This window comes from Perognathus longimembris, chromosome 16 (assembly GCF_023159225.1).
Source record: "Perognathus longimembris pacificus isolate PPM17 chromosome 16, ASM2315922v1, whole genome shotgun sequence".
Taxonomy (NCBI): domain Eukaryota; kingdom Metazoa; phylum Chordata; class Mammalia; order Rodentia; family Heteromyidae; genus Perognathus; species Perognathus longimembris.
The window spans coordinates 53,206,221-53,223,073 of NC_063176.1; the positions used below are offsets into that span (position 1 = coordinate 53,206,221).

The 16,853-nt window shown below is 42.0% G+C and overlaps 1 protein-coding gene across 1 annotated transcript in view; it reads left to right on the forward strand.

Annotated features, from left to right (window-relative positions):
- The window catches only part of Bod1l1 (biorientation of chromosomes in cell division 1 like 1), a 48,290-nt gene that overhangs the window by 16,465 nt on the left and 14,972 nt on the right, over positions 1-16,853 (forward strand). The window contains exons 10-14 of the mRNA XM_048363830.1: positions 916-6,943; positions 9,362-9,414; positions 10,215-10,299; positions 13,324-13,367; positions 15,011-15,071. Of these exons, the coding sequence (XP_048219787.1) occupies positions 916-6,943; positions 9,362-9,414; positions 10,215-10,299; positions 13,324-13,367; positions 15,011-15,071 (6,271 nt within the window). The remainder of the gene's footprint in view (positions 1-915; positions 6,944-9,361; positions 9,415-10,214; positions 10,300-13,323; positions 13,368-15,010; positions 15,072-16,853) is intronic.

Consider the following 16,853-nt stretch of genomic DNA (forward strand, 5'->3'; position numbering starts at 1 on the left):
TTTGGTCAAATAGTCCTTTGCAGTAAAACGTGGACTGCCATATTTGACCTCCACATTGAGTAAAAACTCACTCCCGTTCTGGTATAGCCTGAATTCTCACTTTGGTAAGTTGTGTTTGCCAGGGAGTGGCAGTCAGGGGAAAGGGGTGTTGTGGACCGAATACTAGGGTTTGAACTCAGGGCCTAGACACTGTCCCTGAACCTCTGTCACTTCAGCCTCAGCTTCACTTCCGGCTTTTTGGTGGTTAATTGCATATGAATCTCACAGATCTTCCTCCTGGGCGAATTGCAGTTGGTAATCCTCGAATGTCAGCCTCCTGAGTAACTAGGATTACAAATGTGGGCCCCTAGTGCCCAGCTCGTTTTAGCTAGATAATGATTACTTCTCCACTCTTCCTTCCCACACCTACATTATATTCAGAATGTGATCATAACAAAACTATATTAAGTAAATACATTTCTTTCCATTTTGATGATTTTCTTGGGACAAACTTGACTTTAGGTTTGAATCCTTGTTCAAACATCCATGTTTATAATTCTGTAGTTAAAATATCTTAACATTTCCTGGAAAACCCAATAATTTAGTGATTATTTGTTATGGCACAGTTTAGATTCAAGGAAGTTTCTTAAGTGCATGGATAAACTTCAGGAAGAATCTTAACATGTGAATCTGCCTATACTATGGTGGGAGGAATACTAAGCTCAAAACAAGATCATCTGACTTCTAGCACAGCTACTTGTAGCCTGAGTATCAGGAAGTCCCACTGAGCTTCAGCTTCCCTGTATATGAGAGAGGACCGAGTAAAGTTCTGCATAAGTACTAGCACTCAACATATTAATGATCTCCAAATATTCAGTTAGAATCTATAGATTGATTTTTGGTGTTTCTCATATGTTAACTTTTGCTTTTGTGTAGCACTGTGAAAAGGAAAAGGGATCCTCTTCAAAGGAGCTCAAGCATGCCCATGCAAAAGGCGAGCCAAGTAAACCTACCCGGAGACTTTCAGAATCTTTGCATTCAACTGACGAAAACAAAACTGAATCCAAAGGAGAAAGAGAACATAAAAGACGGACATCTACCCCCGTGGTAATGGATGGGGCACCAGAAGAAACTGACACCAGAGATGGGAAGAAGCAACTGGAACGCTCAGAAAGTGGAACAGAGGAAACCCAGAAACAGAAAAGCTCACTTAAGAATGAAAAACATCCAAAGAAAGATGACTCTGAAATTCCACATTTGAAAACCTTACCTAAGAAAGAAGTAAAATCTAAAGAGAAGGCTGAAAAGGAAAAAACTCCTTCAGAAGAAAAACTGCCTACAAAACACAAGTATAAAGGTGACAGTGTACAGAAAACAGGTGATGAGGCTGAACTTCACTCTGAAAAAGGTCTAAAAGTAGAAGAAACTATTCAGAAGCAAAATCAGCAAACTAAAGTATCTTCAGATGAGAAAGCGGAACGAAAAAGTAAACATAGGAATGAAAGGAAATTATCAGTATTAGGCAAAGATGGAAAGCCAGTTTCTCAATATATTATAAAAACAGATGAGAATGTGCGTAAAGAAAATAAAAAAGAGAGACACATATCATCTGACAAAACTAAGGCAGAGCACAAATCCAGGAGATCAAGTGATTCTAAATTGCAGAAAGATTCTTCCAGCTCCAAGCAACATGGTGTCCCAGCACAAAGAAGAAGCGAAAGTTACTCAGAAGATAAGTGTGAGACAGATTCAACTAACTTAGAAAGTAGTTTAAAACCAGAAGACGTTCACAAAGAGAGGCGACGAACAAAGAGCTTATTGGATGAAAAACTTGTGTTGAAGTCTAAATCAAAAAGTCAAGGTAAACAATTAAAGGTTTCTGAAACAGAGCTACAAGAAAGTATCACAAAACAGTCAGTCACTCCAAAACCAGATAAGGAGAAGAACACCGAAGAAACGGATTCAGAAAAACAACGCAAGGCTAAAGTTGAAGACAGACCTTTAGAAGAATCCGGTGTTGATCATGGGTTAGAGAGTGCTGCTTCTTCAGCACACAGTACACAGAAAGACTCTAGCCACAGAGCAAAGTTACCAGTGACAAAGGAAAAATATAAAGGTGATAAAGATTCTAGTGCCTCCCGACTTGAGAGAAAGTTATCAGAGGGACACAAAGGCAGAAACTTAAAGCACAGTAATAAAGACATGAAAAAGAAGGAAGAAAATAAACCAGATGACAAGGACAGTAAAGAAGTTGACAGTAACCATGAAAAGACTAGAGGGAATGGTTCGGTCGTAGAAAAAAAATTAAGTAGAAGGATGAGTGAAAATCGAAGAGGAAGCTTATCACAAGAAATGACCAGAGAAGATAAATTATCAGGAAATACTGTGGGCACTCCAAGTAGTTCCTCTCTTCTGAGGCCAAAAAAAAGTGGTGAAACCGTGTCGATTCCTGAACAAGAACCAATGGAAACTGATTCTGAGGCTGCTGTTGAAAATGTATGTGAAGGATCTAAACCTCAAGATAGCAGCCATAATAGTTCTCAGCATGACCTTGGGTCTGACCATCCTATAAAACCAAAAACGACGACAGTTCTCAAAGATGAATTAAGAACTTCTGTAGTAGATTCAAAAACAGCAACTGCAGCCTGTAAGTCAGGGCGTGGAATGGGAATTACTAGCAATCCTGAAAAGCGTGCTGACCATAACAGCACCTTAACCAAGAAGTCTCATACTCAGCATGCTGTGTCCAGACCTAATCCTGGGGAGAAAGAATCTGCTCAGCGAGGAGCTCATGATGTGAGTGTCGACCCGGAGCCAAGTCTCAGAATGTTGTCTAGTGCCCTGTCAGCAAATAATAGAGTGCAGAAGAACTTGAAAAGCACAGCTGGTCCCTCGGAAGAACACACTGGTCAAGAAGACACTGCTCTGGAACATTCCATAAACTTAAATCCCTCCCCATCCTTAAGTTCAGTGACTGTTTTGCCGCAGAAAGAATCTCCTGGTTCAGAACTGATTCCTCCTCTGAGCAGAACTGTTTTAGAAGGTAGCATAGCCAGCACATCCCTTAAGGATCCCACTGATACTGCTAACCAAAGTTTGCCTGTTAGGAAATCAGAAGTCTCTAGGACAAGTTATGGCAAAGAAAGTGGTGATGATTTCACAGTAAATATATCAGGAAAATCAAGCACAGCTGGCAAGAAACACATTTCAGAAGATCACCCAGCCACTTTATTAGACAATAAACAAGAGAAAGTAAATACTAGTCTTGCTTGCAAGTCAATGGACATGATGATGGAAAATGAGAATGCTGGCAAAGAAGCTGGCTTTGTGGATGCAGCCAAGAAAGAAATTGACTTAAATGCAGAGCTTAATTTAAAGCAGACAGCCATGGAAAATGACAAGAAGGATGACATTGCTGTTAATCCTGTAGTAGGCATAAGTACCGAAAAAGATGCTGAAACAGATGAACTTGAACATAAAGATTTGGTTGAAATGAAAACACTGCCGACTGATGTTGAGAAAAGGGCTGAAAACAATGACATAAACACCAGCGCTGGAGGTGACACTGCTCCCTCTGTGTCTCAGCAGAGGAATGGGAAAACTCCAAAGGAAGCTGTTGGACCTGGTAGAACCGAAGAGACTTCTATTGCTACTAGTACTGAAGAGAAGGACAAAGGCATCTCCTTAAACCCAGTAAAGGCTGTGGGTGCTACCACCACTTCATTAAAGACAGGAAAGAGGGGAATGGCTTTGCCTTGCACCAGCATCGAGGCAGACGAAGGCTTTATAATAGGTACACATCCCCAAAACAATCCCCTAGGGGTTGGGATGGAAGCCAGTGAGTGCACCGTTTTTGCTGCAGCCGAAGAAGGTGGGGGTGTTGTCACAGAAGGATTTGCAGAAAGCGAGACTTTCCTCACAAGCACCAAGGAGGGAGAAAGCAGAGAGTGTACTGTGGCAGAATCAGAAGACAGAGCAGCAGGCCCTGTGTCTGCTGATACAGTGAAAACGGAAGTCAGCGTCAACAGTGCTGTGACCGAGGAAAAAGATGATGCCGTAACCAGTGCAGGTTCGGAAGAGAAGTGTGATGGTTCTTCAGGCAGAGACTCAGAAATCGTTGAGGGGACTGTTATTTGCATTAGTGAAGTTGAAAGCGATGGAGCAGTTACAAGTGCAGGGACAGAAATAGGAGCAGGATCTGCAAGCAGTGAAGACATCATTGGGTTCCAGGGAAACAGAACACGGATGGATCTCAAAAAAGAAACAGAGGGCGCTGTGACATGTACAGGAGCAGAAGGCAGAAATGATAACTTGGTTATCTGCCCAGCAACCGGGGCCGAGCCCCAAGGGGAGCACATGGTTACAGGTGCAGATGTGGTCCAGGTAGATAATAACACACCCCCTGGGACAAGCTCCATCCCCAGCAGAGATGGTTCTGGAAATGACAGTATGGAAGGGGAGAGTGCAGTCACCAGCACGGGCATAACAGAAGAAGATGGGGAAGGACCAGCAAGTTGCACTGGCTTGGAAGACAGCAGCGAAGGCTACGCCATAAGTTCTGAGACAGAAGAAAGTGGAGAGAGTGCAATGGACAGCACAGTTGCCAAAGATAACACTGAGGTACCCTTAGTAGCCACCAGCCCTTGTGATGATGAAGACATTGTGACCAGTACAGGTGCAAAAGAAGAAGATGATGAAGGGGAAGGTGTTGTGACTAGTACTGGGAGAGGAAATGAAATTGGCCACGCTTCGACTTGCACAGGGATAGGTGAAGGAATCTGCGAGAGCGCAGAAGGGGAAGATAGTCAGATTGGTCCTACAGTCGAGCATGTGGACACAGAAGCCGGAGCGACTGTCATGAGTGCCAATGAAAGTAACATTGATAGCATGAGCGGCGCCCAGAAGGAAATCAAAGACATGGAGATCTGCTCCAGTGCCAAAGGGATTGTAGAGAGCAGCGTGACCAGTGCGGTTGCAGCCAAGAGCGACATGGCCCCACTTCCAGAAGGCCCCATGACGAGCGCAGGTGCTGATCCAACTGATAGTCTCCTGGGGAGGAAGGAAAAGGGTGAAGATAGCACTATTACCACCGGCCTGGTCGGGGGCAGTTACGATGTTCTTGTGTCTGGGGCAGTCCCGGAATGTGAAGTTGACCACACATCCCTAAGTGAAAAAGAAGACGAGGGCGTCATCACCTCGGTAGAAATCCAAGAGTGTGATGGCCGCATGGCCGCCACAGCCAGTGAGCCTTCCACCCAAGACAGCTCAGCTGGGGGTCAAAGTCAAGGCAAAGGATTGATGATTTCTACCAGTACAACCAATGAGTACACCCCTCAGGTAGGCATGGCTGTAGATACAGGACATTCAAGTACTCTGGGAACTGAAGGAAACGTGGAAGGTGCCAGAGAAAAAATGGAAGCATTTGAGGCCCCGATGCCCAGTGCCGTTTCAGGGAATGAGAATCAACTCACCGCCAGCAGAAGGGAAGAAAAGGACGAATGTGCCATGATCTCCACGAGCATAGGGGAAGAGTTTGAAGGGCCCATCTCCAGCGCTGTCGACATCAAATGTATTGAAAGTCAGCAGCCAGCCGCCACCACTGATGACAGAGCTAAAGGCTCAGCCCGGGCGAGCACCGAGGACTTTGAGGTGCCCATGCCCAGTGCTCCCACAGAAGCTGAACACCCTCTTGCCTCGACCAGCAAGGAAGAAAAGGATGAGTGCGCTCTCATTTCCACCAGCATAGCAGAAGAGTATGAGGCCTCCGTTTCCGGCGTGAGTGGGAACGCACCCTCTCTCACAGATGGGAGTGCTGTCATCTCCACCAGCTCAGTGGAAGACTGTGAGGGAGCCGTGTCCAGCGCCCCTCGGAAAGAAGTCCATCCCTCAGCTGCACTAGCAGAGGAGACAAGTGACACCGCCATGATTTCCACGAGCACCTCTGAAGGACGCGAAGCGGTCATGGTTGGCGTTGTCCCCGTGGGTGAAGACCAGGCCCCCAGTGAGAGGGCAGAAGACTCAAGCGACGCCGCCATCATCTCCACCAGCACGGCGGAGTGTGTGCCGCCGGGCACTGGCCTGGGCAGCCAGAAAGAGAAGCCGGCAGCCGCCCACGCCCCAGCAGGAAATGACCTAGCCACTGGAAAAGTTAAGTGCGAGGCTCCCATGCCCAGCCTCATGGCTGAGAGTAACTGTCAGCATGCCGGACCATCCTCAGGAGGCAGGGACGCGGGCCCTGTGCTGCCAGTGAGCACAGCGGAAGGCCGGGGCAGGCAATCCCTGTACCAGCCCTCTGTGGGGCAAAGCCAGTCAAGTGCTCTATGTGCAAAAGAGAAAGACAGACACAGCCAGGACTGCCCTGGCCAAGGCCCATTCACACCAAGAGGACAAAACAGTAGTGCTATGCTAGAAGAGAAGAATGTAACACTGAGTGCCATTCACAGTGACGACAAAAGCCCAGAGGCACAGGTGACAAGGGACAGTAATTCAACCAGTTGTTCAGCAGAAAGGGTCTTGGAGAAGAGTGCTGACTCACCTGTCCATCCGAGAGGACCAGAGCAGACATCGGCAGTAGATCCCTCTCTCAGTAGTCACCATTTGGCTGCAATAAATACTGGTGCTAACACAGCTGACAACATACCACTCACCAAAGACCCTGCAGAATATCCTCCTCAGCCACAGGGACTTGGGGACAACTTGGAAAGCACTACCAGCAAGGACAGTATAGGCCAAGAATCCAAAACTGCGCCTTCAGACATAGCTATCCCTCCAGCTGCCTGCCATGCACCTCCAACTGCTCCGAAATGTGAAAAGGATCTAACTCCAAAGAGTGATCACAGTGACAGAGGGACTGCCGAAGCATCTGCTGAGAAAACAGGGCACAGTCCTGGCACAAGGAAGTCACACCACAGAGAAGGGAACCTTGAGGCCACTCTTCCTGCTTGTGAAAATACGTGTGACACAGGTGAGTGTCTAACTGTATGGCTGCACTCTACAATGATATTTCACTTAAGGCAATTTTCACAATATTTTCCTTACATAATCTTGAAAAATAATTCTCCTAAGTTGAAGACTGGACGTCTCTAAAAATATATTTTTGTTTAAAAAGTTAACATTTTAAGCTGGGCATTGGTCGCCCACACTTGTAATCCTAGCTACTGAAGAGGCTGAGATTGAGGTCTAAGGCTGACGGTCCGAAGCCAGCCCAGGCAGGAAAGTCCATGAGATTCTCCAGTTAACCACTAAAAATCTGGAAATGTCAGTGTGGCTCAAAGTGTTAGAGCACTAGCCTTGAGCACAAAAGCTCAGATAGGACACAGGCCATGAGTTCAAGCCCCACAACTGGCATACATACACACACACACACACACACACACACACAGAGTTAAAATTTTAGACCCATTTCTCGTGTCAAGAGAGAAGAGACAGGGCTGGGGATATAGCCTAGTGGCAAGAGTGCCTGCCTCGGATACACGAGGCCCTAGGTTCGATTCCCCAGCACCACATATACAGAAAACGGCCAGAAGCCGCGCTGTGGCTCAAGTGGCAGAGTGCTAGCCTTGAGCGGGAAGAAGCCAGGGACAGTGCTCAGGCCCGGAGTCCAAGGCCCAGGACTGGCCAAAAAAAAAAAGAGAGAGAGAGAAGAGACAGGAGAACACAGGTAGAGAAGTATAACTGTAATGACTTAGAAGTGTCTAAACCTCTTTGCTCTTCAGATTTCCTGTTCATTCATTGGTTCATTCATTTATTTGTGTTTTTATTTCAGTAATGGGGATAGAACCCAGACTGATGAATGCCAGAAAAGCATTCTACCACCAAATTTACTCTAAGCCTCTATTATTATTTTGTTAAGTGTATTCACTGTTCAAGTAAAACAAGTTTATTTGGGTTTAGAATTTTTTGTAAAGAGAGGATAGTTAGGAAAATGAGATCTGAGGATTGTGGTTCAAAGCCAGCCCAACCTGGTACATCTCCATTTAACCAGCCTAAAGCCTGAAGTAAAGCTACAGAGCAGTAGAGGACTAGCCTTTAGCCAGAAAACGCAGGGACATTGCTCAGACTCTGAGCTCAGAGCTCAAGCCTCAGTACTGACATTCAGAAAATGAGAGAGAAGGGACATGTGTTCCCTCTTGGTAAACGAGAGACTGCTGATCATTTAGAAGTAGTTGATATCTTTCAAGGGTACAATCCCCGTCATTTATTATACCATCCCATTTCAGATATTCTATGCAGTGTATCGCTATAGTGAACAGATTCTGTGACCCTAGACGTATATTGTACCTAAGCTTGAAGTAACACTAGTGTGACAAGCACTTAGTGTTGTATTGTAAGAAGGCAAAGACAGCTCATGGGCTAGATATAGAAGCTCACGTGACATTGGCCTGGTTTTCCACTCTGATGGTAGAAATTGTGGCATCTTAGATTTTTAAATTGAAACTGACCTTAGCTATCATCTACCTTAGCCTCAGGAAGCTGAGGTTGATTTAGTCCTCTTCATTATGTGAACTTACGTAGACAATACATGATGTCACAAGTTAAAATAACTAAACTTTTCCATTGAATTTAGCCTGGAGTAAATTGAACACTTGGAAAGTTTTTACGACTCAGGCATTGTTGTGGTCTTTCACTTCTCCCTCCCCTTTTCATTTTCCCTTGGAAAATAAAAGTTGCAGGATATGTGTGATGTGACGTATGTGGATTGAACTAGAATTTGCTAGGTAAGTGCTGTAGCACTTGAGCCATGCCACATCCTAGAAGGGCTTTTTAGGGACAAAAGGGCTGCAGCCTCTTGGGGAAGGGGGGGTGGGGGAGGAACTTTTCTTTGGTATCTATTATGTAAGGCAAATGAAGGAAACCGGACAAGCAACAGCTACAGAAGGACAGGGGATAAAGAGGCAAAACCTAAGTAAAATTGATCGTCCACTTGAGAAATGTCATGATCTTTGGGTCTTCCTCGCTTCTTTTTAACTTTGTGTTCAGTGTTGCTCTACCCACAAGAAGCAAATAAAGAGAACCTAGTCAAAAATCACCTCGATTAGGTGTATGTCTCAGTGATTCCATACAGTTTGGGTGTGACCACAGAAAGATACTGTTGGATGGCATGACTACACAAATAATACGGCATCCTTTTTTTATTTGGACAGCCATCTTAACTGTGCAAATGAGCAAATGACTTCCACTTTTCAGATTCCTTTCACACAAAAAATCCCATTTCTACTTACAGTGAGGTAAACCAGCAAACCTTCCTTTGGTTTCTCCTTGTAAGATGACAACTTGGTCTGCCAAATAAGTATATATGTTTTGTAAAAAAAAAAGTAAATAAATAAGATGTATTTTGCAATTAAATTCTTAAATTGGTGTTAACCATTTTGATTTTCATTAGGCAATATAAATGTTCTGGGAGTATCTGAACTGACAAACAACTTGAAAACAGAGGTATGGCTGATAACTCATTTATACTGAACTGTTAGTGGTTATGTGTCATTTTGCTCTGTATGTGTGCATGCATACATGTGTATAGTGTGCGGCATCTGTTCGTATTATACTCAGCTATTTTTTTGTCATTGCCTTATCTTATGGGGAAGAAATCAAGAACCAGAGGTCACCTTTAGCTTGTCCCTATTGTCATATTTAACCCACTATTACCAAATCTTAAAGGTTCCACAGCATGAATCCATTTATTGCATCTACCACCTTCATCTTAGCCCCTGCTACAGTAGCCTCCCATCAGACTTCTACTTCTCCAACCCTCCTTCAGTCTACAATCAGCCATGTCCTTTGTCTTTAAAAACAGAAATTAGGTCCTATTATTGCTCTGCTTAAAATGTTGCTTGATTTTAGTACGGCCTGTGCTTTACACAATTCAATCTCTTTGCCCCTTTTCCAGCTTCATTGCATGGCACTATCCACCTATATGTGATGAGGTAACAGTGAATACAAACCTTCACATAGAGTTGTGATAGAGGAAGCACAACTTTACAACTTAACAAAAAGTACCAGTGAGCAGGCAGACAGGAGGACTTAAACATGCCAGTAGAAATCTGTAATCAGAGTGAACTTCTACCAGAAAACACTAGAAGGAAAGGATTCTAGGCAGAGGGCACTCAGTTTGGTGCAAAAGCAGATTTTATGTTTCAAAATACTGGAGTTTTGTTTGGTTTCATTCACTGGAGACTGGTCTTGCCTCCTTGTAAAACTCGGTTAACTTATTTTTTTATGGTGCTTTAATTTTTTAGACAGTGGTGCCTTCAGAGGAAGAGAAAAATCATGAAATTCCAGCGGCATCAGAAAGTCCCTATGTGGGAAAGCTGAGTAGAATAGGTGAGTTTTTACAGTACTCATGCATTGTTTTTACCTTTCATACTAGCGTAAAATCAATACTAGTTGATAATGAAACACTGACACACTTGATGGTGTCATTCACCTCTTACCTTTTAAAACAATTCAAAAGAAATTCTCTGTTCTTTTATTTTTAACACATTTTTTCTCATTAAAAATCCTTTTATGTAAAGTCATTGTTTAAATCTGATTTCTCCAAATTAAAGTAGCAGAAACAAAGCTGTTCTGGAGCCAGTGCTTGTTTCCAAAGTGTCTCTACACACCCAATGCCCAGAGAACTACAGTAGCTCATTCCCAGAAGGCTGTTCCGCAGCCTACGTGCATACTTGACACCATCGGCTCTTGCTCTGAACTTTGGCATCTGCCCTAGTAACAGCACCAAAACTGCTCTCAGCTCTAAGCTTACACAGCCTCTTCTTAGTCTGCCGAAATAGTCTCTTTACACTGGAGATTTTTTTTTTTTAATCTGAAAATCAGAAAGGATCATGGCTGCCGCTCTCAAACATTTTGGTTAGAAAACTGCTTTATACTGTGGAAGGTTATTGAAAACCTCAAAGAACATTTGCTCTGTAGATTTTATCTATTGATATTTTTCAGGTAAATTCAAATTAACGATGTTATAAGATATAAGTATTAATTCAATATAAGTAACTCACTCTAAGTTAGCTTTTTTGTAGAAAGTAGCTGAATTTTCCAAAACAACAAAATTTAGTGAGAAAGGTGACATTTTATCTTTATTTGTAAATCTCTTTAAATCTAACTTAATAGAAGGCAGCTGATTTCTCTGTATCTGTTTTCACATTCATTCTGTAACTATTTGTTATTTTGGTTGAAGTATAATGCAAAATCCACTACAGATTTACGTGTTGATTTTTGTGTGGATGTGTGTGGTGAGGATTGAATCCCGGGTTTCACAAATACTAAGCAAGTATCTACCAGTGAGCTATATCCCCAGGCCTTTGGGTCAGATTTGAATTCATTGTGGACATCTTTGATCTCTGCTCATAAACCAGTGATGATTTTCCTATTTCCATGATGTCAGTTTGACCCTTTCTGTTCCCTTTTCCTTGTGGAAGGAAGCCTGGGAAACTTCCCCCCTTTTTGTGGTTGATGGAAGTAGATCACATTTTGAGAGCCACTAGGTTAAGAAAACAGAAACGAGGAGAATTGTGACTATAGAGGGTTGTTTGCTTCTGAAGCAGATGTTAAGAAGAAAAATAGACTGGTGGGGAAGAGGGGGTAAGCTCACTGGTAGATTTGGGTGTGCCTTGCCCTAGATTCACTCCTCAGTGCCTCCGACAAAAAAGCAAGCATAAAAAGTACTAGGAACTTTTGAACTTCAACAAATTTATGACTAGAACTCAGGGCCTGGGCACCATCTTTGAGGTGTATTTTGCTCCAGGCTAGCACTCTACCACTTGAGCCATAGCTCCACTTCCAGCTTTTTGGTGGAAAACTGGAGATAAATTCTTGTAGACTTTCCTTTCCTGGGCCAGCTTCAAACCACAATCCTCAGATCTCATCCTCCCAAGAAGCTCATATTACAGACACGGGCAACCAGTGCTCAGCTTCTTTACATTTTTGAAATATTTGTACAAGTCAGTGGAACAGTTGACTTTGTTGGAACATAATAGAACACTTACAAATGCTTGCTTAGAGAGAATATTAGCTCTCGAAACCGAACAGTTCAAGCACAGCATGATCCAAGATTGTCCCGACACCTCCACACACACATCCAGTAGAAACTCAGTTTCTTATCCTCTTTATCCCACTGAGGTCATTGTTTCTCCTTTGTGACCTATTGGAAAATAGGTCTGCCCTATTTTTTCAGGCCAAAATCATAAGACACTGTCATTCAACTTAAGTTTGTGCATCTATCCTGACTAGTACTATGACCAGAGGAATATATCTTGCTGGTTGGCTTAAATTAAGTCTAGTGCACTGTTCCTAGGACATGGTATCTCACATTACATAGTCGGGGCTATGAGAAAGATGCCTGGATGGTATGTATAATGTCTGCTGCATTCACCTTGGGTCTTTTAAGGTTTTCCCCTCCCCTTGCAAGGACCAGGGATATCAAGATGGAAATGACTCATAGAAATAAGTTGTCCACTGAGATGTACATACAGAAGCTTAAGCCATGGTGGAAGTGGAGTTATTCAAAATCTAAGAATAAAGTGCCTAAGTCGCCATCTGTAACCACTGTCTGGGTAGGTGAGAGGGTCAGTGGTTTTAGACCCTCTTAGATAAAAGTCATCTGAAATGGCCTTACATACAGAAATACCAGCCAGTCATGGAAGACCACACTCAGACTTGAAAAGTCATTTATGCCGAAGGTGATCGATCCATCCATGTAAAACTTGGACAGATAGGTTTGTATGTTTCATAGGACAAATAATTAGCATTGTATTTGTTCATTGTCAAGAAGGTAACATTTTTGGATTCCAAAGTCTTCTGTTCCCATGGTTATATTTCAGATTGCTTTACTATGTTTAGATACAATTCAGTAAGAGATCTATTTATGTAAAAGGAAGTTGTTTAAAAGAAAAATGTGTGTTCTGTCATTGTTGAGTAGAAACAGTAGAGCTTGTACTTCGTCTCCAAAGAATATAAACAAACCATTGCTATTTGAGGGGATAGGATCTAACTTTTCATTTGATAGCATTATTTTTTTAAAGAACCAGTGTTTTATCACAGCTTAAGTTAACTTTAAGCCCTACCTTTTTCTAAGCTTTCAGATCATCAAAATACTTACATCACTGACTTAATAAAGTCCATAGCGATTTCTGCAAAACCGCAGTAAACCACAGGCAATATTACTTTCCATTGTTTGTCTGATAAAAGATAGAACACAGGCTGTCCATAATAATTGGTCAAACTTATATAACTCACAAAGATTACTAAGTGACCTAGTTTTGTTTTAAACTATCCTGAATATCTTTCAGTATTTCTGTGCACTTCAAAAGCTTCACTGTTTCCTAACATCTCGCTTTTTGCTTTGAACAGCTGAAATACAGGGGGAGTATTCATTGGAAGCTGAGTTACTGCATGTAAGTGTCTATGAAGTATCTGTGATGATTTCAGTCTTGTTGGCATTGATTGCTTTGTTTGAAAGTGACTGTTGTGCACTAAAGATCGGTGTGCTGACAGCAGCTTTAACTCGGCCTTTCCATATTCACCCATACCCACTGGTAATGAACTCTGAACTTTGTGGTTTTGATCGTAATAGAATTGAAAATGGGATTTAATACCTTAAATTGTCCTGGTGATGTAGAAAAAATAATCTTCAGTTTGAGAAAGTTCATTGTATGCTTTTTGGAAACATTTAAAATTCTGAAGCATAATTGCCCTAAGTATGTATATTTCCCAGGTGTGGCTATCAAAGTCACTTTCATGGTTCAGAGTGTTTCACTTGTTTTTGTTTAGCCATAATATATTATTAGGTACCCTAATACCATAGCAGGGTGGTAGGCATTTTATAAAATGCTTTCAAATTGCACCAACTGTATTTTCTCTCATTCCCACAGTGGACTGAGAGAACTTGGCTTATTCTCAGGCTCTGTGAGATCATGGCAAGACTCGTTTGTATTAGCTAGAAGCTCATACAAATTGTGCTGATAAGGAAGAGCCCTTTTTGGTGTGGTTCAGGTTTGCACCGTGAGATGTACAGACATTTTCAATGAGGCTGAAATGTACCAAACCAGCAGCACATGTGACCTGCCACCTCATTTCCTGAGTCCCTGCTGCTCTCTCATCCCTAGCCAAGCACCCTCCAAATAGTCATGAAGTTCTGTAGCTGGGACATTGAATATCATAGAGTACATTGAGACATCCCTTTTCTCATTAGAAATAGATGGATAGGTAGGTAGGTAGATAGGTAGGTAAGTAGGTAGGTAGGTAGGTAGGCAGGCAGGCAGATACATACATATATATATGTATATATATATATATATACGTACGTACATACATACATAGATTGATACCTAAGTTGATACATAGATAGATACAAGAGTTGCCAAGCAACTAATCATGTGACAAAAGTCTTCAGTTCTTAGCAAGGCACTAGTAGCTCACGCCTGTAATCCTAGCTACTCAGGAGGCTGAAATCTGAGGATCACGGTTTGAAGCCAGTCCAAGCAGGAAAGTCCATGAGACGCTTATCTCCAACTAACTGCCAGAAAACTGGAAGTGGTGCTATGGCTCAAACTAGTAGCGTACCAGCCTTTGAAAAAGTTCAGGGACAGTGCCCAGGCCCTGAATTCAAGCCCCATGACTTACAAACAAACCAATAGATAGATATCGATAGACATATATACAGATATATCTGTGTATATATGTATCTCTATATACATATGTATGTGTGTATATATATGTATGTACAATTTTTAAATAAAAGGGAAAAAGTTACAAGAGCTCTCTGGATGAGAAGAGATTATGTGAAATTTTTCCCTTCTTACTTCCTTTTTTCGCAAAACCAATATAAATACAGGAGAATAAACACTGAAGAATATATTTACTAAGTTGAAACTTTTCACAGGACCATACCCTCTCCTGTTGAGCTTCTGAGTAAATTAGAAAGAACGTGTACTCTAGTACTTTTTGGCATTTTCACACACAACCAAATTATATACATTCCTTTTATTGCCCTTTTACCTTTTGTGAGAATAAACAATCCTTTATTTTGTATATTTAGGGTGAAAATTCAGGTGCAGGAGTAAATGAAGAATGTAATAAAAAATCTTCTAACAAAGGAGGTAAGCTAATGAATGTCTTATAATCATTTAAATATTAACTGTAATTAGCATTCATTGCGTGCTATCTGTGTGCCAGGCTCACAAATTTTCTCATCTCAGTCTTAAAATCCAGAGAATGTTCAATGTCATATCACATCTAGGTAAGCTGAGGCTTGGAGAGGTCAGGTGACTTTAAGCTTTTTTTTGTTTTCCTTAAGTAGCTACTAGAACTTTGCCAGCAACCTCAAAGTGAACTTGTTTCACTGTAAGTATAAAATGCATTGTCTCTCTGGTCTGTAGCTGGATATCTTTTGTCTACAAATCCTGTGCTACATATATACCTGAACATTTGTTAACTTCTGACAAGTAGTCTCAATATAGCCACAGATCAGGGACATACCTTTGTGGGTCAGGCCACAACTAAGTAGGCCACCAACTCTGTACACTAATCATTTTCTTCTCACCAAAACACAGAATTTTGTTTGTTCCTCCTCACTTTGTAGGTCTCTATTCCAAGTATATGTGTGTGTGTATACACACACACATATATACATATATATGAGGAATAGACCCATATATATGGGGGGAGGGGGCTTGTATGTGTGCAGGTACTAGGGCTTGTACTCAGCACTTTACACTCTTGCTTGGTTTTTTCATTCAAAGCTGACACTACCACTTCCGGCTTTTTGCTGGTTAATTGGAGATAAAGAGTCTCATAGACCTTCCTGCCCACACTGGCTTCAAACTGTCGTCCTCAGATCTGAGCCTCCTGAGTAGCTAATATTACAGGTGTGAGTAACAACACCTAAACACATTATTTTTTCTTTACTGTGCTGGGGATTGAACTCAGGGCCTTCTATATACAGTTGTTGGGGGGGGGGGGCCGTGGGCGTGTATATACGTGTGCACGCTGCTGTCAGGGCTTGAACTCAGGGACTCATACTTGTCATCACCTTTGTTCAGCTGGCACTCTTATCATGTAAGCCACACCTTGTTGGTTCTATAGAAATGTAGTCTCTGATTCTTGTCTCTGGGCTATCCTAGGAATATAATGCTGTAGATCCATTTCCTGAGTAGTTAAGGCTACAGTTGTGAACCACCAGTGCCGGACTTCATAATCCTGTTGTATAACATGTTGAGTCATATTTCAAACAAAAAGTGATAATAATAAATACTCATATATCTATTACCTAATATAATTAAATCTTAAAATTCAACATGTTCTTTACACCTTACTTAAAAATGCCATAGGTACCTTTGCTGTCCCTTCCTAGTCACAATCTTCTTTTCCTTTTCCTATCCATAGGGGACCACCATTCTGCATTGAGTAGCTAGACTCTGGTTTCATATGCAACATTAAGCATAGGTTGCCTAGTTCGGGTAAATGAGTTTGCACTATATATTTCTTACTTTACCTTATTTGCTAACTTAGAAATATGTTCTGAGATTAGTATTGATTAGTATACTCTAGCTACTTTATTTTTATTATTTTATTCCATTATGTGACTACAGCTTTTTCTTTTTTGCTGCTTCTGTTGGTGGACCTTTAGGGTTTTCTCTAACTTTTACAAAAGAGTGTTACTTTGCACACCCTTGGACCTGTTTTCTAGAACATATGAGTGTAGCTATGTCTCTAGTGTAGTCTCAGTTATAGGCACCCTTTCAGTGTCTCTTACTGTGCCTGGTTGCCTTCAAGTGGTGTACTAATTATCATCCCACATCTTTCCTTGTATGTGATCTTAGACTAGTGAATGCTTTCTCATCTGATGATTATGATGCAGTTGTTTTCCTGAAATACTTAGT